Genomic DNA, 27,957 nt, shown 5'->3' with positions numbered 1-27,957 from the left:
AGGTTGTTACTTCAGCTTAGATCAGCTTCAAAGGATGACTTTACAGAAGCATCCGATTAAAGTTTGTATCGATCCACTCTTTGCAGAGCGTGATGGAGCAACCGCTTAGGGTTGTGCGGGTTAGGAAGGCTAATTGCGAAGTAACGTAATGATGCATCAATTCATCGCTTAAATTCGATTACTGCACTCATCATCACCCATCATCATGGCTTGGCTTCGCGAACGAAGATCTAGGAAGGACATCCACGTCTTCTGCAGGCACGCTGGTGGCTGAAGAGGCCTATGCGGGACAAGCAGGTCCTGCCACAACAGCTGCAAGTATAGGTCTCATCTGGGATGGGTGCTGAGGGATCATGGTTCTTCCTCCTTCTCCTTTTGTCCTCCATACGGGCCCTGCGGGTATCTTCGAAGAAGGAGGTGGCCTGGTGGACTGTGTGCCGCCAGGAGTTGCGATCAGCTGCTTGTGTTGCCCACTGATGGTGATCGATGCAGCAAGCAGTGAGGGACTTCTTCAGGGAGTCTTCTTTGTATCGCTTTCGTGGTGCCCCTATGTCGCGATGACCAGAGGACAGTTCCCCATACAGCACGATCTTAGGCTGCACTACAATTAATGAAATCCATGATTGTTAGATTTGACTTTCTTTAAAATGTGTGTACGTTATATGCGACTGGTTCCCCTAACCATTGCAGACACGAGAGGGGCTATACATTCGCCCAAATGTCAAAACAAAAAGTTGTTTTTGAGTGGAATTGACATTCCGATAAACAACGCGAGGGTGAATCGTTACGCGCCGAGTAGTGTCGTGGCATCGTCCTCTGGCATGAAATGAGATTCTCTGCTGACTGAAGATGTCCAGGAAGGTTGATGTCTCATCACCTCATGACGTGACCATGATGGCAAAGTTGGATATACCGGAGCGATAATATACATACTCATGGGCACCAATGCATCTTGAACACGCTTGGGCAGATAGTATTGAACGCAGACTTGCAACAAGAATGAAATTCAAAGTATAACACTTCCTGTGATTGTAGGCACAAATGGTATTTAAATAACTCCACGTCATTTTCTTTTAGCTTTATCCATTCTGAGTCTTGACTGTGGGCAGACTTTTCTGTTCTCAGTGAAGGTCTCGGATCCATGCTCATGTTGATGTCAGCCTCCGCAAAGGCGTAGGACAATGTTTGAACATCAAAGTATATTTTACCGATGTGGAAGGAAGAGAAAAAAAATAAATTGAGTCAAATATTTTGGCTATTACAGCTGCAAAATAAATAATCTTAGAGTTAGAGACGCGGCAGCATTACAGCCATTAAAAAAAAAATTCCTGAAAGATTCAGCAATGCAGCCTTCCCTTCGCTGCTGAGGTCATTTTTACTCAAAAACGCTGCTCAAGTCCCGCGAGGAAAAGAGGCACTCGATGCAAAGCAGAGGGAAAAAATTCAAAGCAGATATATCAGGAAAAGTGGACCGAGACACCCTTCTACACAAAAAAATATGCGTGCAGAGCACGCGATAGTGCATGGCGCATCGACACGAGGTGGATTGAAACGGATTGAAAGTGATCCGCACCCCCGATTAGCATGATTGGCTACGTACAGTGCGAAAGAAGTTCCAACATGCATACGTACATACACACATCGCGGGCAAGATAAATGAAAACATCGTGTAAAAACATTCACAACGTCCGCTTTGGTCACTTGCTAGCGTACCACCAATGTAATGTCCACTTATGATATCTTTTTTACTTAAAAAAAAATTTGTAGAGAGAGGTAGTCAATCATAGCCAGAGGAAAAAAAAGTGAAGGTCTTCAGCCTGGACTTGAACAGGGCCAGGGAGTCAACAGCACAAGGGGCTCCAGGCTGGTGGCAGCAACCTACACCAGACATTCAGAAAGTGCGGAGCCCATTTCAGGTTGTCTTATTAGGGAGAATTGGGTCACTGATATTACACCGGGGCAATTTTGCGTTCTCAATTCAATCTGCTTGTCAGGAGAAACAAACCACGGATCATCTCCTCAGATGCCCTGCAGCACCCACAATGCACTCCTCAAGGTTTGTCAATGCCACCACCAGAGGGGGTGGCCTGTGCATAATATTGGGAAAAGACCCGTATAGGTTGCACAGGAGACATTATATCAGCAGTATTCACACTCGCCACCCATCTTTTATTTAGAGGAGGACCGGTTTGCCTCTGCTGCCTGCATGGATGTGGCAGGGAAAAAAAAACAAAGGGGAGAAACAAGCAGTGGGTCACTAGTCACATTGTCATAGAATTCATTGGGACGTCAAGTTTTACAAGTGTGAAAAACACACCAGCCAGATTGATATCGCAGGTCTGGACATTGCGCAGTCTTCGCAAGTAGGCGTTTGAGAGGTCTGTGTTGTGTATTTTGGCCCCAAAAAGTCTTCATTCACGCGCCATCATGAGGACAAAATTGCATTCATAGCTGTTTACCAGCTGTGAATGGGCAGCCAGCGTTGCTTTTTATTCAATTTTTTTTCAGTTTCAGTTTCATTAATTAGGTATAACCCTGTGAGCAATGCGGCTCTTGACTCGGGTGCAACCGCAACAAAACAAAAACATGAACAAGGAACAACTTAAAGTGACTACACGCAACAGAAAAATCCTGGAAAAAAACAGAAAAGTCTTCCAGAAAAAGCACCGTATTTCAACGCTGTGTGCAAAAAATCCCAGTGGGATGCAAGTTGCTCGGGTTGTTGTGGTAAATGGGCAGCGGTGACACATTTACAGGCTATTAGGAAAGAGTTCAGTTGCTCTAAAATAGCACAGGCCTAGGTGGTATTTGTTCTTACCATGGCTGCCTTTGCCTTGAAATTCACGGGAAGTGTATGGCTTGAAAACAGCCATTCTACCTGGTATGCAAAACACAATTTATTTAAAATTTAAAGTTTAATTCACAAAAAAAGCCAAGAGAAATAGATGACATTACAAATATACTTCGTGTATCTAATACCAGATAGGAGCCTGTTGGGACCAGACGTCTCATTTTTAAAAAGAATTCCGTGTCAGCAAACAATGACGGAGTGCAAAATATGACTATGCTCAGTTAAATTTGATAAACATCGTACAGAACAAAAGGGTTGAGATTTATAACTGGGATGCATTCATAACCAGGAGAGAGCCCATAGAGACAATATTAACATTTGCAAAATATCTAAGGTGTTGTAATAATAGGAACGAACTGACCTAACCATGGACATATGGAATTTCCATCACGTGAATGCCATCCTATGAATTTTTTGAGCAGATCGTGGGAGATAATGATTTTGATATTGATATATTTTTTAGTTTTGCATGCAGACTATTTACACACATGTAGCAGCTGTATATATACCTTGTTGCACATTGGCAATGAAGCAAATTGAAATTGCTGTGTACCGTATTTAAATACACCACTGGGTGTTTATTCTCAAAGTGCAGAGTGAAAGATTAGAAGGTGTAACGTTACAGAATATTATGTAATGGTTACTTTCTCCTGCCAAAGAGATGTTCCATAACAAACGAGGACGGGTACTGGCACATGCATATGCACCTTGTACGTGTAACAAAAATACATTTGCTCAATACAAGAAAAATGCTCTAAAGAAAGTTCCATTACTGCACAGCGCTTGCAGTGCTGCCAATAGAATGTCCACTTTGTCCCTTGCCAAGACGTGCTACTGCACACTTCAAAGTCTTGAAAACTTTTCGCGAAGTGTAGACCAATCATTACATTGACAACTGCACTGCCTCAACTGAGATCCCGGGTTCAAATCCAGTGAACCGCCCGTGGTTAAACCAGGTTCTCAAGGTCAGTGAGTTGTATGTCTCAGCCCTGTCGACAATGACTGCAGAAATAAACCCGCGGACTATAATTTGGTTCTGTACCTAAAATTGGCTAAATATCCAGCTCTGAGAGTTACAAATATTGGTGTGATTGCCGTGCGATGAATATTACTCTCGCTGGCAGAGTGGGTGAAAAAGTGTTGCCCCCCCCCTCGTGTGTATACCAGAGGTCACGTGAAGGGATCCGTGGGCTGATCTCTAACACAAAAGGGATGCAACTGCTTTGCGTGCGATCCAAATGTATAATTTTTGGCAAGAGCTAAAAGCATAACTTCATCAAAATTGGAGAAAAAAAGTACAATGCCTTCATAATAATAACAACAACGTAAATATATACATATTAAAAGTGAGAAGACATTGGGAAGTAATTTTTTAACTCTTCGGGGAAATTAAGCACATTTGCAAACAATGTAACAATTTTTATTTGAAGCTTTCGTGACTGCAGGAATCCATACTCTTCGGTAAAGTCGCGTAGGTATAAAATAAAATAAAACAAAATAAAACAAAAAATCACGACGTTTCCATCGCAACACAAGTGGTCGTCCTCAGGCGGAAAAAAATAATGCAGCAGTAGAACTGCTGAACCAGCGAGAGAGCTGTTACAACAAGGTTATATATATGTCATATATAACCTTGTTGTATCATATATAACTTTGTTGTATCCTATATAACTTTGTTGTAACAGCTCTCTCGCTGGTTCAGCAGTTCCACTGCTGGATTATTTTCTCTGCCTGAGGACGACCACTTCTGTTGCGATCGAAACGTCGTGATAGATTATTTTTGTTTTATTTTATTTTTCTACCTCCGTGACTTTACCGAAAGAACCAAAGAGAATGTAACAATTTTCCCCATTTTTTTGTGAAGGAACGGCTGATTTTGAAGACTTGTTTTTGCAGAAGGGACGTCTTGCCAATTCCATTAATGAGCTTTCGGATTCATGTGGGAAGAAACCGGGGCATCCCGATAAAAGCCCACAACGCTTCCTGACACTTTTTGGCCACCTTGGTACCCAGAGCTTACCAAACATATCGTCTTCCCAATCTGGTTCTCATCCGAGCGCTAAATCCCAAAATAAATCAGGCTCGACCCTACCGACCTTTTGGTATCCGAGTGCGGGCGCATTGTGGATAACATGGTCTTAGGGTGGAGAGTTGGCATACTTTCGCCGTGACATCTGCCTGTTAGTATGACATCTAATGATGATTAGCGTGGGGCGCAGCGTGCAGGGATTAAGGGTTGAAGTGTTTGGGGCATTGGGTGCCTCGGGGGATCGGCTAAATGGGGACCCCCGACATGCAAAGCATTCCTCTCAATTTCCGTTTCGGTTACGATTCAGGTGAGAGGCCGCTGAGATGCGGTTTCTAATTTTCAGGGGAGACCTGAGAAAGCGTGCGAGGAATGGACCGTTGTTACCTTTTCTCTACATTCGTGCACAACATTTTAATGATATAATTACAGCGCTGTTGATTGATATAAACTTAAGGGGTTTCTAAAATGTTTACCTTGCACTGTAGTGCACACTGCACCGCAAGTATGCGATTTTGCTCACTTGCTACTTTCATATGATTGTTTCCTGAAAGCTCGCGCCTGTATTTCTCAGTGAATTTCCCCCGACAGACTCTCCTTGTATCATTGAGTTCTCACCTGGTTTTAATAAAGGCCATGAGCATACCTTCTTAGCTTACAAACACAATTCGAAATAGATTCAACGCGTTCATCATTCACACCGCCTTTTAAACAACACGAACATTTATAATACGCAGATATTTTTCGGGAAATATTTACTGCTTCAGAACATTGGTTATTTCTGTGTAGCCAAGGGCCATCAGTCAAAATATAAGACTATTTCTGTATATGAAGGCAGTTTTAATGAATGTGTCGAGCTTTTGACGTTATTGTGAACCACTTGCAACACTGTCCCATATGTTTATTGTTTACTTGGCTACTACATATTTAGTTTCCGATCTACTAACCCAATTATATTCGTATCAGATTTTCCACACCCACTCACCTACCATTGCAACTATGCAACTACCTCAGCAACTACCCAGCCACTTATGTTGCTACCGATCTACCTAGTCAACTGTCTTCCTATACAACTACATCTGCAACTAGCTACGTAACTGCCCACCTATGTCTTCTTGGTTCTTTCGGTAAAGCCACGTAGAAGGGAAATAATAAAATAACAAAAATAAAACATAATAAAATAAATCTCATGACGTTTCGGCCACAACGCAAGCAGCCGTCCTGAGGTGAAGAACAGGTCTGTCGGAAAGACAGCGTTTGAATGAGCACCACCAATCTTGGCAGCGTATATTTAAGCTGGGTTGGAGGGGGAAGGGCGCCTTGACAAAGGAATTTGCATATCAAGAGGAATTTAGCACCTATGTTTGTGTCGACAATTCTACCACCTACCCACCCACCTACCTGTGCAACTGTCTGCACAACTACCCAGCCACACATCCACGCACCCACGTACCTCAATAATGATGAAACGACCTATATTCCAGATAAATATAAATAGCAACCTGCGTGTAATTCATTGTACCCAGACGTCTGCACGGGCCCTGAGGCTGCATTTGTGCTGACAGATGCTGCTACGGCTGCCGGGTGGTGCTATGGGGCTCACCGTTGTGCGCCACGCACCCTGACCCCATGCACTCCACCGCTGGCACCAGCGCCGCGAACCCCGTTCCTCCACACTCATCCCTCTCGCGCGTGCCGTCGCGGCGGTCCCGTGCGCGTCCCCGTGTGCAGGGATCGCGTACACGAGCAACGTGGACGCGAGCCGCGTCGCGCCGCGCGCCTTCTTCGACGAGACGGCCGAGCGGACGCTGCAGCGGGAGCTGAGCGTACGGGCGGGCGGACGCTCCTACTGCCAGGACATCGGCCTGCACCTGCACGTGAGTGGCCACACTCACATTGAATGCGCCCGAACATATCAGATCTCAGAAGCAAAGCTTGCATAGTGCTTGGATCGGCGACTGTATTTCAGAATTGAATCCTACGTGAGTTTTTTTTTATTTCCTATGGAAAGTGTGGATGCAGAAATTGGTTTCGCCTTCTAGAGATGGAAATCTGAGTGTGAGGGTGGGACCAAATTCCTTCTTGCCAGGACCTACTGACTGCATTCATTCTGTGGATCTCCCACATTTCGATACTCAATGCCAGTCCCACAAACACTACCGTTCCTGCTGGTTTACTGGAAGCTTCATTTCTTTTACATTGTATCACTGCATATGCCACTGCGACCAGAAGGCCTAACCCAAACCATAACTAAGAATCAACCATTGGATTGCCAAGAAGCTGAGAAGCTCTCCCGTTGGTCTAGACGTGCATCATCCATCTCATGAAACCCTGCCCTTTGTTTTCAAATTGAACTGGTATGTAACCGAAATTAATGGAACCCAATGGGAAATAAGAAACCACAAAGCGGCTTGCTCGGAGCATTAGTGTTGGATGTATACATTGTAGCCCCAAAACTCGCACGCACACTACCCCCACCGGGCACGCGCCCTCCAAGTAGAATCGCATGCAACCCCCCCCCGCCCCCCCCCCCCCCCCAATCTCGGCAGGCTGAGCTTGGCCGACAGTGCTGGCCGCGTGTGGCGTAGAGTCTGCCGTGGGTAGTTACGGGCCCCCAGTTGCTTGAACGTGAAGTCCCCGGTGACTGCCCGTTACACTGACCCCCAGCAAAGGCTCTAAGTGTGCAATGGGAGTAGAGTTCACCGTGGTTCGCCACGCATGCTCTCAATTCAAGCAAAGCCACGACAACGATTTACAGCACCTCCATCCCAGCTTAAATAGTCGCTCCAAGCCTGGGGCTTGTCATTCAGACTCTGTCTCCTCGACAGACCTGTTCTCCATCTGAGGACGGCTACTTGCGTTGTGGCCGAAACGTCGTGAGAATTCTTTTATTATGTTTTATTTATATTATTTTATTATTTCCATTCTACGTGACTTTACTGAAAGAACCAAGAAGATTATTTACAGCACCTTTGACAATCCACTTCTGGATGAAGGCCTCGCCATGCCATGTTGTCGATTGGGGTTTGGTGAAATGGAGGCCCAGGGACTGGTTCAGATAACAATTACCACTGGTGTTATCCATAGCCAGGAATCGAACGTGGGTCGCCGGGTCTGTGGTGCCGTGCGCGATCCTGTGCGCCACACGCTGCTCAAGAAGATCGCAGCCTAAAATGCTTACATCAGTGAGCAGCAATCCAAGTGATGTTTTCCTCAATTACGATGCCAGTAAAGACTTTGGTAATGATGAAAGATTTTGGTAAAATAAACAAATGCTGCCAGAGCTGGGTTCGCATGTGCTATTTTCATAAGACGCATTTCAAGTTTGCATCATCCATTGTTTTGAGTTTTTTGGAAGGGGTTTTATGACGCCATACACATCTGTTCTCAATAAAATGTCACATTTTTAGCTGGGTTGACCAGGCTGACAAACGCTCATTTGTTTGGTATTTCAGGCCAAGTAGACCTATGATTTGCCTTCGGTTGATGCTGTGACAGTGTGTGAGTGGTAGAAGCCAGTGATCTGTTTGATTCCTGGCCATGCGTTACATAATTGTATAATCATCAGCAATTGGGAAGCAATGTTAGTCATACACGCACAGTGTTGGCCACACACACTACTTACTCCCTTGTCTATCATATATATGCGTGTAATCATTCTGTAACTTAATTTAGCAATTGTATTACAATCAGTCTAAGAACAACAATATAGTGCAATGTGTTCCAATGAAGCTAACGTTGGTTAATGTAATACTACATGTGGATTATCAAGTTATTTCATGACACCACTAAAATGTTCGCGCATGTGTGAGTGTGCACGCGTGCATGTATGCCTGCGTACATGTGCGTAATAAATGCACACGTGTATGAGTATGTGTATGTATGTGGACACGTGCCCCTCCCTCATTGTCCTGCTCTGATCGCACCTACCATCTGGTCTCACGGTGCCAGGAGGTGACCGACTTTGTTCGACCAATCAGCCTCCAGCTCGACTTCGCCCTCCAAGACCCCAACTCGGACCCTGTGCTGGACGCGTACTGGCCAATGCACACCGAGGCCCTGGTAAGCTTCATCACCACCTCATTTTCTTGGTTCTTTCGGTAAAGTCACGTAGAAGGGAAATAATAAAATAATAAAAATAAAACAATAAAATACAATTCTCACGAGAGAATTGTATTTTATTGTTTTATTTTCCCTTCTACGTGACTTTAAGAAGATGAATTCCTGCAGTCACAAAAGCTTTAAATCGAAACACCACCTCATTATTATATTTTGGTACTGGCAAAGGAGTCATCATGATGTAAATGCTTACCACGAGCCCTCATTACTCTGATAGTGCGTTGTCTTTGAGTTGTGCGCCTTTTGGCGTCATCTGGTCGAACACCGTATGAAGACTAGGCTCTAAGGAAAGCTGTCTCTGGTGTGGACCAATCAATTTCATGGACAATGCATACATTATCAGTGTGTGTTTTTTTTTGCATCCTGACCGCAGGTATTGTGGTTAATGTAAACATGATTCCTTGTAAAAAGGTTTCAGTTTTGTTGCCAGAAAAAAGGGGAAAAAGCCTATTATTATATTTTGGTACTGGCAAAGTAGGCCTCATGATGTAGTTGTAGAATTTTTTTTATTTCGATTTAAAGCTTTCGTGACTGCAGGGATTCATTGTATTTTATTATGTTTTATTTGTATTATTTTATTATTTCCCTTCTACGTGACTTTACCAAAAGAACCAAGAAGATGTTTTTTTATATACAGGCAGTCCTTGACTTACGAGCACCCTACTCATGAATACCCGTACTTATGTACCAGCTTCCATGAAATAAATATTATTTTAAACAGTGCCTTAAAACTCGAACTCGCACTTGAAAATTGAACTGCGGAACTAATTTGTTCGGCTGAGCCATCTTCCGCGAGTTGTCACGAGTCAGCCTGGCACCGGCAGTGTTTGTGTGCACAATTCAGTACAATTTTTTATTTACATAGCATCGAAATGCCACTGCATCACAAGATGCTGCGCAGAGAAAGAGGCAGTTAGTCATCGTCAGAATAAAAGTGGAAGCTCTTGAGCCTCGACTTGAACAAGGGAAAGGACCCAACAGCACGGATGGCTGGGGAGGGGGGGGGAGTTCCAGACCACGAGGACAGCAGAAGAGAATTAGCCGCCTTTCACTGAGGGGGCTTTGATCGGTGGTATTGATCGCCTTGACTGGGCCCTGCTCAATAGATTCCTAACCGTGCAGCCACGACTGCATGTATGTATGTATGTAGAACTTATTTCGCACCATACATAGTCAATTGGAGGTGCGGGAGAAGGACAACAAACTAAACACAAAAAGCAGTTCTAAAGAAATTAGTTTCCAATCTAGATTTAAAGTGCATATCTCCAGTGACTTCCTAATATCAGAAGAAAGAGCGTTCCAGACGGCCGCAGAAGCAGGTGCGGTTTATGCAGCAACCCAAACTGTGCCTGTGGTGTGAGACAGAGCGAGGCAATTGTTGAAAACTGTGTCCGCTAACCGTGCTTAGCGACGGTCTGAGGACACCACGTTCCGCAAATGATGAAGATGCTGCTTGGCTCGGGCACAAGCATCACGCTAAATGAATAATTGATTTCTGGAGCAGACGGTGCGTGGATGAGTCGGTAGAGTGAGAAGGCAGGGGAGAGGTAGGCCGGAGCGAGTCCGTGGAGGATCTTGTTACTAAACCAGGCGCAAGCCAAATAGCCTTAGTTGGATTGAGGCAGCTATTATTAATACGTTTTTGGCAATTATTTTTAGTTGGGAAAGACTGCAACGGTAGTAATAACTAGAATTGATGTAGTTTTTAAACGACAAAATATCTCCAGATGCTGTACATAGCAACTCACGTAGCATAACCATAAAAACCCAAAACAGAACAAAACATTGCAGGGAAATGTAACAATATATAAATAAAAAAAGACGAGTTGGGAATATGGAGCAACAGCGCGACGCACCACGCAAAAAAGTTGGACGTCTCGAACACTGCCAACCACCAACCCCGGGCCGCACCGACGGTGAAAATTTTACAAACGTTCAGATTGAGGTTGTGACATTGGCACGGGATCGTTAACATTCACCCGACACCAAGCGGTGCTGGTGCGGTGATGTTCCAGAACAAACTGCCAGGCGAGCCTTGGAAACTCAGCTGTTGCTGCATGCAAGCTAGTCGAGTTGTGGGGACGAATCCATCACGAGAACCAACCCCGTGGACTAAACGTCTACATAAGCTGCCTTTGGATACGTTATAGTAATTTACATCGCTTCTGTCAATCCACTGCTGGATAAATTCCTTCAGACACCATTGTAAGTGATGTCATTACATCTACCACTCTATTTAAGGAACGAAAGAGGAGGATTTCTCCACAAATCTGACTGTCGCATGATGAAGCTAGTTGTAATTACTGGCGAAAACGTCGTACTCAGTTTGTAAATGTTGTGGTTTGGCTCTCCAACACACCGGTGTGCTGTACTAGTGACGAATTGGCACGTTCTGTTTACGCGACAAACCTTACTAATTGGCTGTGTCGGGTGGTGGCGGGTTTAACGACACATTTATATATTTACGCGATCTAACCCCAAAAAACCTGTATTATGGATAAACACCATTATATTTATGGGATGGTTTGAGCATACTTCACCACACTGGTGAGTATAGATTGTTAAGGAGGCAGGGCCAGGACGAGTTAAGATATCGCTCAGCATTGATGTTAGTTGTTGTCGGCATTCGAACTTGGGTCCCCAGGTTCATAGCACAGTACAAAGATCCCCCGTAAAGCCTTAAAAGATTGTAGGGGAAAGTGCTGTTAGCGAGCACCTATAAAGGCCGCAACGGTACACGAGGGGGTGGGTGGCCAGCACCACGCCCGACCGCCTTTGTCTCCCTAGTGGCGATGTTTACACACTGCACAAGGTACTTATTTAAGGCTGAATCGACCTAGGGGAGGCCCAGAACCGGTTCAGATAATCATCACTGGTATTGGCCGTGAACGGGAATCGAACCCGGGTCGTTGGGTTCATATCGCAGCACGCTAACCGCTACACTACTGCTGCACTAACACCGCACACACACATACACACATAAAGTGATGTGAATCCCTCAAACATTTGTAAAAAAAAAGATCAAATTAAATTAATGTTGCAATTACCCCTGCAAATCTTTCGTACATGTCAAGTACAAATGCCATTTAGTGAATTCGTGGAAAAGAAAAAAAACATCGTGGAAAGATTAAGATCGCACTTGTAAAAAAATAGACTGGTGCGAGATCAGGGCCTTAGATTGCGGAGCCCCTCAGAGGGAGGCTGTATTGCCGAAGACTGCTACTACATGCCGTGTTCAGTATCGCTTCGGGCTATGTGTGGCTGGTAAAATGTTGACCGCACCAACATCGCGGGCATTAACACTGGAAAAAAAGACAATATTTGTTCTAAAATAGCAATACAGCTCTTATTTACAGTTTAACATGCCTTTCGAATAGAGCGTGTCCATTATCCATCCCCGGGAGGCCCGTATTTTTACGGTGTTTAGAACTGACTACTTAACCTGTCTTTAGATGCTGCGTGCGGAGAGATGGTTGTCAAAAAATCATTGAAAACAACACAGCAAAAGGGATCATTGAGGGATCATGTAATGATGCGCCCAACTCAGTGTTTTGACAAATTGTCATGATTGAGGGTCGTGAATCAGTTCAAGAGTTGATTATTTTTGAGTCGGCCTGGTAACTGGGAGGTCAGTGTACTGAGCAGGCACCGCTGGGATTCTTGTTGGGTTTGAATCTCGGTGTCAGTCGCACGTTATGAAATGGGCTCTCAAGTGTAGTCACAGCCTGGTCACCAATGAATTAAAAAAAAAAGCATTTTAAAAATGGTGTTGATTCTCTCTTCAGCACACCGGTGGGCTAAAGAAGTCAATTAATTTGTCCTTTGAAAACGTGACACATTTTTTACTGTTTGGCCGTGTCGGGTGGTGGAGGGTTATGACACATTTATAAATAACGCGATCTGACCCAAACACCTATATTATGAATAATATTGGTCGCGAAAGCCTACGTGTTAAAAAAAACGCATGTTAAATTTGGTATTTCATTTAATTGACAAAATTCCAGCTCTGAAAACAAAAATTTGGTTTGACTGCTATAAAGCTGAGCAGTCGCCACTCCAGTTGTATGCAGAGCGGGGAAATCTTGTCAAAGACTTTAACTTTGTCATCCTGAGGGAAAACCCAACGAATCACAATTTAACATGACATCATGCTTTCAAAATCCTGTTGTATCATGGAACAAATTGATACAAGCCCTCCACAGAAACTACATGGATTTGATACGATCTGCTCTTTTTCTCCATCACATATACCTTTCAGATGATTTTACTTTTGTGTCAAAACAGATGGAGTCAAAATAAACCACCGAGCATCCAAATCAAAGGGACATGACTAAAAATTCCGTGCGACAAGAATTGACTCCAGATGGCTGACCAGGGCACGCCGATAACAACACGGGCTGCCTGGTTTTGTTTTAGACGCCACGGTTCCGAGTCCATCTGCTTTAGAAACGACGAAGAATGCCGGTCCCTTTTTTTTCTGCTCACCGGTAACGTAACGGATTTCCACCTTATGTGGCCTGCGTGAGTTGTTGGGGTTTTTGCCCCAACAACTCACTCAGACCACATTGGGGTGCGTTCGCCCTGTGCACTCTGCCGACGCACATTCTGCAGAGTTTGAAAGTAGCGATACTGCGCTCCAAACTCAGCGATCAAAGTTTGATTCCGTGAATATCTGAACTAATTCTGGGCCTCCCCAAGGTCAACCCAGCCTTAATGAGAACTTGATGTGGTGTTCACACATCAACACTGGGGAGGCAAAGGATGCTCTTACCAGCCGCGGAAGCATACTTCGAAATCTTGATTTGAAGCTTTCGTGACTGCAGGAATCCATACTCTTTGGTTCTTTCGGTAAAGTCACGTAGGTATAAAATACCTACGTGACTTTACCGAAACATACTTAGGAACTAGAATATAATTCATACACACAATCAACAGTAGAGTTACCTCTCATATCAACATTGTTTAGCAGAGGCTTGCTTTGGCAATCATGGAAACTTTAGCCACATTTCATATTACAAAATTACCGTATCTTAAAGTGTAATGAGTAATTCATCATTTCTCTTGTCAATAAAAAATGTGCTTGATTTCAAACCATAGCACTCGTCGATGTTTTCCAATATACATTGTTGAGTTTGGCAAATTTACCCTGGCCTCATGTTTCTAATACACATTAGCAGGCCAAGTATGCTGATGGATACTGTTTTTTATTTTCTTTCATAAAGTGAAAATACATTTATTAAAAACAATTGTTGGTGTTTCTTCCCCAATTTGTGTTACAACTGCGCTATTGGCATTATGACACAAGACAAATCCATCTGGAAATATCGTAGAGCAGTGAGCCCCATGGGGTGTAGCACAGCTGATTAAGATGTTTGTTTTACTTTACTGAGTGTGGGGTTTGCACCTTACCACACACTCTGCGATGAGATTTAGCCAAATTAAGTGAAAAACAAATGTTAATAATCTGGTCGGCAGGGTGGCACACGTGGTAACACTTCTGCCTCACAGCAAACATCTCCTGGGTTCGATTCCTTACTCGGAATGCCTCTCGGTGTCGACTCTGCATTGGGATTCTGCATTGGGATTCTCCGGTCTCCTTTCATAGGCAGAAAAACATACAATATAGTTAATATTGGAAAAAACATCCCAATGCTGAAACATTACCTCCAAATTACTTAATTGGGATTACACATGCCAACATCACTCTCTGCTACGAAAATTTGGCAGGACCGTCCTGAGAAATAGTTGAGATGCAGTGAGGCTTTCGTGGGTAAACAAGCGTAGCGATAATAAGCTACCTGTTAAACATTAATTTAGTGTTTCACGTAAAAAAAGAAACGCAACCGGTGTTCGTATTAACAATACGTTATATATGTGTTTGAATATTCAAAGAAGTTATGCAACATTTTTAATTGAAGATATTCTCATCATAAACACATCACAAACATGATCATTGTTTTCAGGAACATTAACGTATATATATTTTTCATGGCAAAATGCTGCGATTTCACATTCCCAGAGAGGCCCTTGCAAAAGGCCCTGTGGGGGGGGGGGCTGCCCGCGATTTTCCCGTTGCCAAAACAGCCACGAGCGCTCGCGTTTATTACAAACACGTGAAACCCACAGCACAGCGCTGTCTAGAAAGCAAACAGGGGTTTTTAAAAACATGCCTTCCCTGGTTCCAATCCCTTAAACCATTAATCAAACCTTTCGACTAACTTTGTAAACAGACAAATATTGTTGTTAAAACTTTAGAACCTACGGTAGTTAAGCCGCGACTATGATCCCTTTGATGCGTTTTGGAGTTGTACCACATGTTGTACGACGGCACGACGTCTGACGTTTCGCTCCACACGCTGGCAGCTTTTGTAGGAACTTGCACAGCTCCCTCGGCACGTGCAGACGTAGAAACCGAACGCGACGCGTGGTAGTATAACACGAAAACACATCATGAACAGCGTAACGATGATCAAGGAGCTTGGCAGATTCACTTGTCCCATTGGCTGACACCTATCAAGGGCATGCTCGGCCATGATCAATCCACTGCTGGATGAAGGCCTTTCCTTAAGCTGTGCTCCTGTGACGTGACAGTCCCGCGTGCGCGTGCACGCGCGGCGATTTCGTCACTCCATCTCCACGGTGGACGTCCGTCGTGGTTTTGTTGACTGGCACTTTAAGCTGGTGGTCAAATTATAGGGACAAAGTTTACAAATCAGCTAAATACTATTTGAATGTTTTTTTTTATAATGTTTGCATTCCAGACGTTGACTTCCTTCCCATTTTTAATGACTTTCAGCTGTTCACAGCCACAAGCTGCCAACACGGTCTTTTTTGTCTTTTCATTCTACACACACCACACTTTATATACATTGTGTATTATTTATTAAGAGTTCACAATGTGTTTCTTTGTACGTTTAATATTGTTTTTACGTCGGTTTGTTTATGTTATCAGTTATGTGGATTTAGTTTTTACCCCTCCGCTATTATCCTTACCCCTGCTATGTGGGGAGTGAAACCCATTCTTGTCTCACACATGTCTAAATGCACGAGTGTGTATAAACCTCTGGCATTATATATATACACATTTGTTCTTGTGAAATGTATCAGCCAAAGTAAGCAGATGCAATGAAAACTCCCTTTCCAAGGAACTGCCTTCAAGAAATATACATTTTAATGCAGTCGATAAGTTAATCATATTTCTGCTTTAGGCTGTCACAGCTGGACAGATTCATACCCACGGCATATTTGGGTGAGCTGCACGTGGAGATAGAGTGACCCAGTTTTGATTCTATCCCCGCACAGCTAACCAGAATGCACTATTGGTATGAATAACAATATGGGCACTTCACACCAAATTCACAATTTCCCCCTTGCATTTATAATATCACGTGTTGAATGAATCCACCCGCAACGTTCACTCGGTAAACCATCATTAAATCGCGAGGCATTTTGTATGTGACAGGAAAACCGATCAGCCGGGAGGACACTTGAACAGTGCTACACAGGCAGCCTGCCAGTAAACCTTATCTCTGTACTTTCCAGCAGTGCACAGACAACACCTTAAACAGTACTGACTAATACCAAACCTTGTCTTTTAATAATCTTAGTTCTTCCGGTAAAGTCACGTAGGTAAAAAATGAAATTAAAATTAATAAAAAAAAATCACGACGTTTCGGAGGCAACACAAGTTTCCGTCTTCAGGTGAAACTGTCACATTCATTTTTTTACCTACGTGACTTTACCGAAAGAACTAAGAATATGAATCCTTGCGGTCACGAAAGTTTCAAATCTAGAATTGTCTTTTAATGTTGAAATTTTGCTTAAAAAAACTGTTATTCACTCCAGGACTGTAAATGGTCAATAACAAGTGGAATAACTTGTTAATTGACATAAAATCCAGAGTTTAACACGGAGGCTTTCGCGACCAATATGATCCATAATACAGGTTTTTTGGTACTCTTAGGTTTTTTCGGTAAAGTCACGTAGGTAAAAAATAAATAAATAAATTTCTTGCACAGGTCGACGTTGACCAATTTCTCTTGTAGCTCCGTTTTCTTGCTCAGGTTTTTTGGGTTAGATTGGTTGTAATTACTGGCGAAACGTCGTACTCAAGATTGTAAGTGTAATGGATTTGCTCTTCAACACACCGGTGTGCTGTACTAGTAACGAATTGGCCACGCTCTGTTTACGTGATAAACCTTAAACCTTACTAATTGGCTGTGTCGGGTGGTGGCGGGTTTAACGACACATTTATATTTACGCGATGTAACCCAAAAAAAAAACCTGATTTGAAGCTTTCGTGACTGCAGGAATTACTCTTTGGTTCTTTCGGTAAAGTCACGTAGAAAGGAAATAAAATAAATAATATAATACGACGTTTCGATTGCAACACAAGCAACCGTCATCAGGTATGAATGAATGAGAGAACAAACCTAGTAAACTTTGAAATGTAATGCAAGTCAACACAGAAGAGTCGGCTAACACAAGAGTTAACACTTTACCTGGTTGATTACGTTCTTCCAAAGATTGTTGAATTTGAGAGAGAGAAAAAAAAACACAGACACGGAGACACACATGCAGAGAGAGACACACACACAAAAAAAACCTGTATTATGGATGGAATCCACAATCCAAAAAACAAGTTCATTATAAATGGTACTGGTTTTGTTTAACTGTTGCTGAAAGCAAAGAAAGATCTTGACACTTAATTCAATTGACCCGCTTCAAACAATACTGAGGTCACTATGAGCTCAGGGTCGGATTTAGGTACGTTTACAATGGGACCACCAGACCAAAAGACTCCCCCCCCTCCCTTCCCCCCTCGTTTTAGTTTATAGTTTTTAACAGTTTTTTTGTCTGTGTGTTGTCTGGGCTTCACCAGACACAAATTAACCGCAATACCTTACAGATCTCAAGGAACGTAAACCACCACATGAACTTGGGTCATCCTCGCAGCAGCTTTTGGCTAGCCATCGAACGGGGACGGTATCGCTCACGTTCAGATGCGCTTCCGCGGCCGTCTGGAACGTTCTCTCCTTCCGATATTAGGAATCCACTGGAGCCACGCACCTTTAAATCGAAGACTGAAAACTCATTTCTTTGGAACTGATTTTTGTGTTAAGTTCGTTGTCCTTTCCCCGCACCTCCGATCATGTACGGTGCGAAAGAAGTACAACATACGTACAAATCATGGCGCGTGTCTCACCCGCAGCTTCCCTTCGCCAACGACTGCGGCGACGATGAGGAGTGCGTGTCCGACCTCGTGCTGCACCTGCGCTCCGACGTCCAGGGGTCTAGGTAGGAGGCGCCTGCTCCATATTCCACAGTCGTTGCCCTCAACGGATATGCCAACCTTGCGAGTCTTCCCATTCCTTTTGTGGACATGCTAAGAAAGGCCGTTGTCTACTGATACCACATTCGTTTTTTTTTTATGCCATCAACGTCACTATCACCATGTCATCGATCGTCATTCATCGTCAGCCATGATCAATCCACTGCTCGATAAATGCCTCTTCAAGCCGTCGCCATTGCCCATGGCCATGCGCAGCAACTGTCGATGTTGCCCCGGCACATGAGCTCATCTCATGACTCCATTCCAGAAGCAAGATGCCCTCTCAGGGGTCGTCTGTGCAGGATATCTTTCATTGTAATATTTTTTCTCATGATGAAATCAAGGATGGCATTATCGAGCGCTCATATTAGGGCGGGCATAGGAGGAAAGGGGGTGAAGCAGTGGAGCGGTGGTGATGTGGTGAGCGCACTGTGCTGTTACTCCCAGATGCCCGAGTTCAATTACCGGCCCTGGCTAACATCGGTAGAAAGTGACATGGGAACCGGTCCTGGGCTTATCCACCTTCACCAACCCACAATGACAATGGTGGAAAAGCATGGTCCAACAACCCTCAACACCGGCACGGCATGGCAATACCTTCATCCGGCAGATGATTGACAATGAAGTGTAAATGATAGGTGTGTTGTGGCTGGGACTGGGCGAACGCATCATACTTCTTTTGTGTGACATGTTGCAGAAATAAGCAACTGATTTTTGGAACACGAATACAATTATATATTATTATTATTCAATTTGACGTCTAGGCTCTCTGGCCATTCAACTGGTTTCATTGCAGGTTGATGAATTGCTACGGTGCCACCGTTCAGCAGTCTTGATGGGCAGCAGTTCCCCGTGTGCTCCGTTGTTTGTTCTGCAGTGCAGTCGCAGTAGGAACTATACGGTCAGAATCAGAATATTTATTTAGACTGGAGGTATCCGACGAGCTTTCAAGCTCTTTTTCACAGATGCCCAGACGGGGCAGGTCAGAACTTTACAACAATAAACAATACAAAACACGATAGGAGTGCAAAGTATAGGAAAGGTAAACATATAAAAACATGTTCAAAACTAAACGTTTTTTTACTTTACTCGGTAAACCCCAATGAGCTATCAGTTTATTTTCCAGAAGCGACCTGATCGCTGATAGCTTAACAAAGTGGCTTATCATGCAGAAATGTATATCAGCCAAATCGAAACTACAGAAATAGACAATCTTCGACTTACGGTCACCCGATGTACGAACACCCGCACTTACGAAGCTGAGCGATCCCCCGCGAGATGTGAATGAGTCAGTCTTGCACTGGGAGTGAGTGTTTGTCTTTAATTCTAGATTTGAAGCTTTCGTGACTGCAAGGATACATACTCTTAGGTTTTTTCGGTAAAGTCACGTAGGTAAAAAATAAAATTAATAAAAGTAAAATAAAAATCACGACGTTTCGGAGGCAACACAAGCTTCCACCTGAAGACGGAAGCTTGTGTTGCCTCCGAAACGTCGTGATTTTTATTTTACTTTTATTAATTTTAATTTTATTTTTTACCTACGTGACTTTACCGAAAAAACCTAAGAGTATGTTTGTCTTTAGTACATTACTGCGTTATGACTTACAAACCGTTCGACTTACGAACGGATCTCAGGAACGAATTGTGTTCGTAAGTCGATGACTGCCCGTACAAGAGAACAGACACTTATTGGTATGGTGGTGTGTGTGTGTACGCACGTGTTGCGTTGCATGCGTTTCGTGTGCGCAGCATGGCTCCGTACGTCATCCGCAGTGGGAGGAGGCGCACGTCCGTGTGGGCGACGCTGGAAAACCGTGGCGAGAATGCCTACAACGCACGGGTCAACGTCTCCTTCTCACGGAACCTGCGTCTCGCCAGCATCACACCCGCCGTGAGGGCGACACAAGCACGCACTCTTGAACCGAGACGAGGATACGATGCAATTTGGATTCATGTAGAATAAAAAAAAATTAACCGCACCCAAAGTCGCTGCGCAGATAATATATGCGACATACGCATGTTTTAGTTTTTTTCGGTAAAGTCACGTAGGTAAAAAATAAAATAAATGAAAACTAAATAAAATCACGACGTTTCGGGCGCAACACAAACGTCCTTCTTCAGGTGGGGACAACGTAGCGAAAGCTTAAATGTGTCTAAGAAAAAGAAAACAAAGAGTATGAATCCTTGCAGTCACGAAAGCTTCAAATCTAGAATTCGCATCTATGTCGACTTAAATATATATCAATATACATAGAGAGGTCTTTGAACCTAGATTTGAACATTGGAAGGAGCCAACAGCTTGGATGGCTGGCCAGAGGGAGATTCTATAATCTTAGATTGTTGGGGCAAGTTGTGTTAATAAGCACCTGTTCATGCCAACGTGGCACACAAAGCGAATGTGTATTACAATGTCTCGCCTGAACATTTTCCCAGCAATGGTGTTTCAACCTTGAGGCCGAGTTGACCTCGAGGTATGAGAGAGGTATGTGGTGTGTGACATCGGTCTGTACTATGCCCCACTTACTCCGTCTCATGATGGGGTACGGACAGGTGGACCAAGGTCTGAAGATGGAGTGCCAATTCTCGCACGAGGAGGCCGATGGAGGCACCACGTGCTCCCTGAGCCCGGCCGTATTCCGCCCAGGAGCAAAGGTCAGGATTGGGGTCAGACGGCAGTTGGGAGGGGTCATAAAGAGTTTGTGGCGTTTAAGGGGGTTTTCGATGCCCTACAGGAGGGGGTCAGGCTAACACACACACACATACATGGCCATTATAGGAAACATAATTTGTCCATCTGCGAGTCAGTTAGTCACAGCACACACTCGAGTAATTGCAAGTATACACAGTCAAGTCTGAGCAGAGGGAACCAGCAGTCTATTGGATTGAATACGGCCTATGTGAGAATTGTGATCTTTAGCCTACATAAAAAAATTGCATGCTGAAAATAAAATAAAAATGTTCACCATGCTAATCCTATTAAGTTTTTTTAAATGTGTAAACGTTTTTTTTTCCATTTCAACAAGGGGATAAGTTTCTGAAATGTCGATCATTAAAGGATTCATCCTGTGATTGGCTCGTACCTGCTTGTACTGACTGTATATATACACGCAAGGAAATACGTATTTAGAATTTACAGCCCTTTTTCTACCCACTGCTGGATTAAGGACATGCCGTATCAGTCATACTTCACCACGCTGGTCAGTGTTGTTTGGTGCAAGGAGAGCCCAGGATTGAATGAGATATCACCCACAACCAATGTTAAGCATGGCCGGGAATCGAACTCTGGTTGCCGAGTTCACAGCGCAGTGCAACAAACCACTATGCCACCACTCTCCCCCTGTTATCCAAAACACACATACAATACACATCTCAACACTTACACTGCATGTGTGCATTCCGCTGAAGAGACCCATAGCTAAAGCCAAGATATCTGGTTCTAATATTCGGAATTATATATATTCTGGTTTTGCTCACTTTGCTGTTAGCATTGCTGGTACTTTAACAAATACGCAGTTTTCCCCACGCTGTAATAATCCCGAACGCTGTTTGACTTGGTACGCTCTTGCCCTCCCCGCTCGCTGCTCGCCTCGCTGGCCGGCACCCAGCTGGTCACGCTTCTGGAGTTCGAGTTCAGCCGCTCCGTCTTCTTGCCGAGCCTGGACATCGGCCTGCGAGCCGAGAGGTGAGGCTGTGGGGCACCAGTGGTAACAACAATTGCGATTTCAAAAAAATAATAATCGAGACGGCACTCCAGTGGCGGAGTGTCGTTGCCATTTGTCCCGGTGCAAGGAATGATATGGCGGCCCTGTCCAATTAACTTGGACTTGATAGCCTGGAGTCTGGACGCACCCCCCCCTCCCAGCTCCTGTCCGCGGAGTCCGGAGGAGTTGCACCGCCTAAACACTCGATAGCTAACTCCGCTGTGGCCTTTCGATTTAAAGCTTTCCGTGATGGCAGGGATTCATCTTCTTGGTTCTTTCGGTAAAGTCACGTAGAAGGGAAGTAATAAAATAATAAAACATAATAACATAATTCTCACGACGTTTCGGCCACAACGCAAGCAGCCGTCCTCAGGTGAAGAGGACGGCTGCTCACCTGAGGACGGCTGCTTGCGTTGTGGCCGAAACGTCGTGAGAATTATTTTATTATGTTTTATTTTTATTATTTTATTACTTCCCTTCTACGTGACTTTACCGAAAGAACCAAGAAGATGAATCCTCTGTGACCCTCAAGCATTGGCGCAGCAGCCGAGACTCAGAGCCCTCTTCGTGGTGTGCGTGTCAGCCCCACCCCATTCGATTTGCAACTCCCGGTGGTAATTTTAAAGATAAATCGATCGGAGCTGCGATTGGGGAAATACCACTTTTCTCTGTTGCTGCCCCCTTGTCTGGAATTCTCTTCCCCTGGCCGAACTGCTGAGACCCTGCCCCTGTTCAAGTCCAGACTTAAAACTTTCCCTCTCTCTCTCCAAAATGTCTCCATTCGCACTTCTACCATCACGACATCTCAACTCTATCCCAGGCTCTCTAAATGCCAATATCTTGCCCATCTGTGCAGCCGTCTTGAGATGTGATCACATTTGGAGACTTTGTGAATACGAATAGCATTTGTTATCTGGGTAGGGGCGCAGGGCTGGCGGGAGAATGCAAGCAGGAAGCAGAGTAGAAGTCATGGTTCTGGAGCCGTGCTGCCTTGGCTAGGAGCCCAAAACATTACCACTAATTGCATAGGCCCTACATCGTGATGCTGGCAAGTGTTTAATGTGAGCCAGATGCGTGCATGGCTGCACCTTTCCATTTTCGCCACGCTACAGGCCGTCCTTGACTGCAGTAAAACACAAACAAAAACTCTTAATTCTAGATTTGAAGTTTTCGTCACTTATCATCACTTATTACAGTGAATTTGGCTGTAACGGTTCCACCTGAAGAAGCCTGTGTTGCCTCCGAAACGTCGTGATTTAATTGTTTTTTTTTTTACCTACGTGACTTTACCGAAAAAACCAAAGAGTATGAAACAAAAACTCGTTTCTTTACAACTGCTTTGTGTGTTCAGTTCGTTGTCCTTGCACCACCGATTAGCACGGTTGGCTCCGTACGGCGCGAAAGAAGTTTAACATGCATACAACCCTGCGGAACAATGCTGAACATGAAATTCCTCATAAATGGCTGGGTGGCTCAGGTGGCTACAATGCCTGAGCTAGCAACCTGTGAGATGCTGGGTCTGAGTCCCAGTCAGCTTTTTTAATTACAGTACAGTATACAATTTGTATTTATAAAGCATATTGATAAACCGAACCTCATTCCACCACCACAAGAGGATACGTGCGTATGCGAGTAGAAATCACCTTTCAGTTGAATACTTTTGAATGAACCGTTGCGTGCCTACTTGGTTTCAAAGAAAGCCGATGTTCCCCCGTGGGATAGCTTATTCATTGACGGCACACAGTCTATGAATGTATATACATATAGACATCATTGTTTGATTGTTATTTTTTAAGGGGTATCATTCATGCACCCCGGCGAATCGATTAATCGTCACCATTTAGGATTACGATTCCTTTGAGGAACCAATTATTCGAAATATTGTGCAGGGGTCACATCAATGGTGCATGGATCATGAGTTTAGAGAATCAGCATTAATGGATGACACCGGTGCATCGTGGCACCGCTAATCTAATTGTCTCTGTCGTGCTCACGGGGTCCTGCATTCATGTTTTGTCTTCGCTTCACACAGTGACAGCAAGGAGATGCTGGAGACGCTGCATGACAACGCCGCCTCGTTGTCCATCCCCGTGAGATACGAGGCCGAGATCCTCTTCACCAGGTCAGGCAAACTGGAGCATAAAACGAACACACAAATAACGCTCGTCAATAAAATATTGTAGGCAACGTTCCGGGTGATGTCCCTTGTTCATGACAAAATGTTGTGTCTCCGTGACAGGGACTCGAACCTTCACCAGTTTGAGGTGAGCCGAGAGGCGATGGTGCCGGACGTTATCGAGAGACCAGAGGAAATTGGGCCACAGTTCAACTACACGCTGACGGTCAGGAGTCTTCCAGCACACACACAACAAAGATCCCCCCATTTAGCTTTAACCGACTACAGGGGCAAGTGCTGTTAGCGAGAAACTATGAAGGCCGGAACGGCACACGAGGTGTCGGTGTTTGCGCACTGCCCCAGGTACTCGGTTGAGGGGAGTCGCCCTAGAGGAGGCCCAGGACCGGTTCGGATAATCGTCACTGGTGTTGGCCACGAGCGGGAATCGAACTCGGGTTTCCCGGTCCGTAGTGCGGCGCGCTAACCGCTACACGACCGCTCCCCACCTGATACACCAAAGATCAAAGATCCCCCGTATAGCCTTAACAGACTCTAGGGGCAAGTGCTGTTAGCGAACACCTATGAAGGCCGGAACGGTACACGAGGGGGTTGGGTGGCCAGCACCACGCCCGGCCGCCTTTGTCTCCCTAGTGGCAATGTTTACACACCGCACCAGGTACTCATTTGAGTCTGAGTCGACCTAGGGGAGGCCCAGGACCGGTTCGGATAATCGTCACTGGTGTTGGCCACGAGCGGGAATCGATCTCGGGTTTCCCGGTTCGTAGTACGGCGCGCTAACCGCTACACTACCGCTCCCCACCTAATACACCACAGACCCCCACACATGCACTCCTGCGGTACAGAGTCTGGATTCCAGGGCTGCAAGTGTTCACTTTGCAATTACAAAAGCGGTTGCGATTTCTCCGGGCAAGTGGGAACGAACGCAACAGGAATCTAATGGCAGGGGTATTCGGTTACTCCATGAGGTAAAGCACTCACCTAGGGTCGTGATTTATTTACCAAAACACCGAAAGCGACAGGAGTCAGAAGCGGCGTTCAAGTAACTTCAATGCGAAGGGCTTGAAAAGTTCTTCATTTTTCGTAATAAGTAACTTGCAATCCTTGGCCATCGATTTATCATCTTCAAAATACAAAACCAGATTTTCCGTGCCAGGGCACAAATTCAGATTGAAAACGGGTAAATGGTGAGAAGTAAATGAGATAACATGTTCTCGCAGTAATCAATAATTACAGACTGACAGGCAAATTGCCCTTTTTGCCCAAGCCTTCCTACACCCCCCACCCCACCACCACCTTTGGCCAGGCCTGATGACAGCTCTATAGAATAAATCACACAACCCCCATTCAAATTTTTGCTAGAGATGAAGATGTTTTAAATGTGATTTACACGTGGTCAAAGCGCATAATCTGCACCAGATATGGGGTTGCACAGCAGGAAGCTTGTTCTATTTAATCCTGCACGCAAAGTGAACCACCCTGAGGCACCTTTGGAAGACGGGACGCGCAGATGTGCGGCTGGGTAGCTCCTGAGAACCGCGCGGAGAAAAATACTCCCCACAGCATCCGTGAGTCCGCGTGGCCAGCCAGCCGCGTCACTGCCTGCTGAGCTCGTTTAGGGGAGTCGCGTTTCAAGGAGTGGCTGCACACGCACACACGTGCGTTTTCCTGCTCTCTCCCTTACGATGCTTCTCCAAGCGCTCGCTTCCCTCCCTCCCTGCCGCTTCAAAATCGCAGAGAGCTTATTTTTACACCGGCGTTTTCTCACCCCCGACTGCGGTCCACCCAACCGTAGAGTCCGCGACCCAAGCGCCATCGCTCCCTCCCTTCGCTCGCAGCGCCTCGATCGTGACCTCCTGAAGTTCTCAGAACGCTTGAGCTGGAAGTCACCTGAATCTTCAGTGGTCCCACCGCGCAGCGGTTTTAATCTTGAACGCCTGAGGGTCGGCCAACCTTAACCCCTTCACCCCAAACGGTTCTGAGTTTGATGAGATATTGAAATTTATTTTGTGATATGGTGAAAGCGCGTGAGATAAATAACGACTTTTTGTTGTTGTTGCATTGAACACACCGGACTCCCCTGCTGACCTGTGGCAATGTGACAGAGGCAGGCTGCTCTCACTAAACATTGTGCAGTCATTCAGAAAATGTGGTTATAAAATGATACATCCATAGACAAGACGCCGTTTTATCACTGATAATTTTCCTCCGGCCTGCGGGTATTCTGGACCGATGTTTTAACGTTTCCAAATTGTTTTCCGGCGCAATGATCCAGAGGGTTCATAGGCGAATGGGCGAATATATTCTTTAATGTGAATGTGGTAAAACCGACCCTTGTCTAATATTGTATTCTTGATGCTCTGTTGCCCTCAATTTTCTGGGTCCCACAAAATGTGTGGCCGTTTTGTGCCCGTTACAGTCGGGCACCCATTGGCTTACAAGGCGATGGCACAGAGTAAAGGAATTCTGCAGAACCAATGACAACAGTGTGTTGAAAAGTATGATTCATGAATAATGATTGGTCTGCAGAGCACACAACCTCGGGTAGTCATGGGACCTGTGTCTGTGATTTAATTAGAAATTGCCATCCCAGTTGCCCACTCGGAGGAACAGAAATTAGATTTCTTCAACTTTTACAATGGACAAAAATCTTGACTTAAAGCTTTTGTGACTGCAGGAATTCACATTCTTTGGGTCTTTCGGTAAAGTCACGTAGTTGGTTCTTTGAATATGAATTTTACAATGGAAATTGATGCAGCAAGAATTGCCAGTGAACCCACTGCTTTATTGTGACCCTGCACATGCCGTGCGGGTGGTGGGTATTTAACCATACTTCACTACGCTGGTGAGTGGCTGCTCGCGAAGGCAGGGGGAGCATGCATGTGCGAGCACTGAAGCACAACAATGATTGTCCCCGTGCGTGCGCCATCCCTTGCAATATATTCCGACAATTCCGAAAAACGATTGCCGTCGACGCTAAATATCGCGGCTTGTGCCGGGGTATTCGTGCAGGTGCAAAACCTCGGGTTGTTCCCGCTCGCTCGGCTGGAGGTGCTCATCTCCGTGCCGGCAATCACGCCGGGTGGAAACCCCCTGCTCACGCTGTCTCACGTCGAGACGGTGAGCGAGCGCCACGAGGAGCACGACGCACACAGGTTCCTGCACACACGCGGACGTGCGGAGAAACGCAGATGTGTCTTCTGGCCGAAAAAATGAAGTTACGTTTCAGACGTTTGGTGAAAAAGGCAAGATGCTACGATGCTCCACCAATGTGGCCCATCCTCTGTCGTAGACAAAAAATGTTCATCAACACGTGAATTATATCTTTAGTTATTTTATATATTTCTAGACGTTATGTCTTCAACCAACAGTCTCCGCAGTTGTCCCTTTGGTGTCAATCTATAATCATACGTGACAATGCTTTTAAATTGCTCATAATTTATAATGCACAGCAACTGCGATAAAACAAAACAAGACAATGTATATGCATGGAACATTTTCCAACCCTCATCTCCACAAGTACTTCAATAGGTTAAGTTCCAAATAGTAACGAATTTATACTACAGGCTCGTTCATATCACATCGTCTTAATTTGTTTATTAATGTATTATTTTGCTGGTAGTAGTAGGGCTTTCATTTTATTAGTAGTGGCTGTATATGGGATTTGGCCCTTATATATTAGAACAGCGATAGGGCACGCTGTCAGCATTAACGACGCGATATAAAATTCAAGTATTACTACAAACGCTTTCAATCCGAGTTGAGAGAGATGACTGCTGATTGATTGGGAACATC

The 27,957-nt window shown here is 44.8% G+C and overlaps 1 protein-coding gene across 1 annotated transcript in view; it reads left to right on the top strand.

Moving 5' to 3' along the window:
* LOC133346641 (integrin alpha-11-like) overlaps positions 1–27,957 on the top strand; it is a 101,536-nt gene that overhangs the window by 66,803 nt on the left and 6,776 nt on the right. Inside the window, 9 exon segments of the mRNA XM_061558367.1 lie at positions 6,609–6,754; positions 8,829–8,939; positions 18,208–18,293; positions 20,077–20,218; positions 20,878–20,979; positions 21,933–22,009; positions 24,061–24,150; positions 24,268–24,370; positions 27,175–27,282. Of these exon segments, the coding sequence (XP_061414351.1) occupies positions 6,609–6,754; positions 8,829–8,939; positions 18,208–18,293; positions 20,077–20,218; positions 20,878–20,979; positions 21,933–22,009; positions 24,061–24,150; positions 24,268–24,370; positions 27,175–27,282 (965 nt within the window).

The sequence above is a fragment of the Lethenteron reissneri genome, chromosome 24, assembly GCF_015708825.2.
Source record: "Lethenteron reissneri isolate LAM-NWPU_2019-01 chromosome 24, ASM1570882v1, whole genome shotgun sequence".
NCBI lineage: Eukaryota > Metazoa > Chordata > Hyperoartia > Petromyzontiformes > Petromyzontidae > Lethenteron > Lethenteron reissneri.
This window is presented reverse-complemented; position numbering and strand designations above follow the sequence as displayed.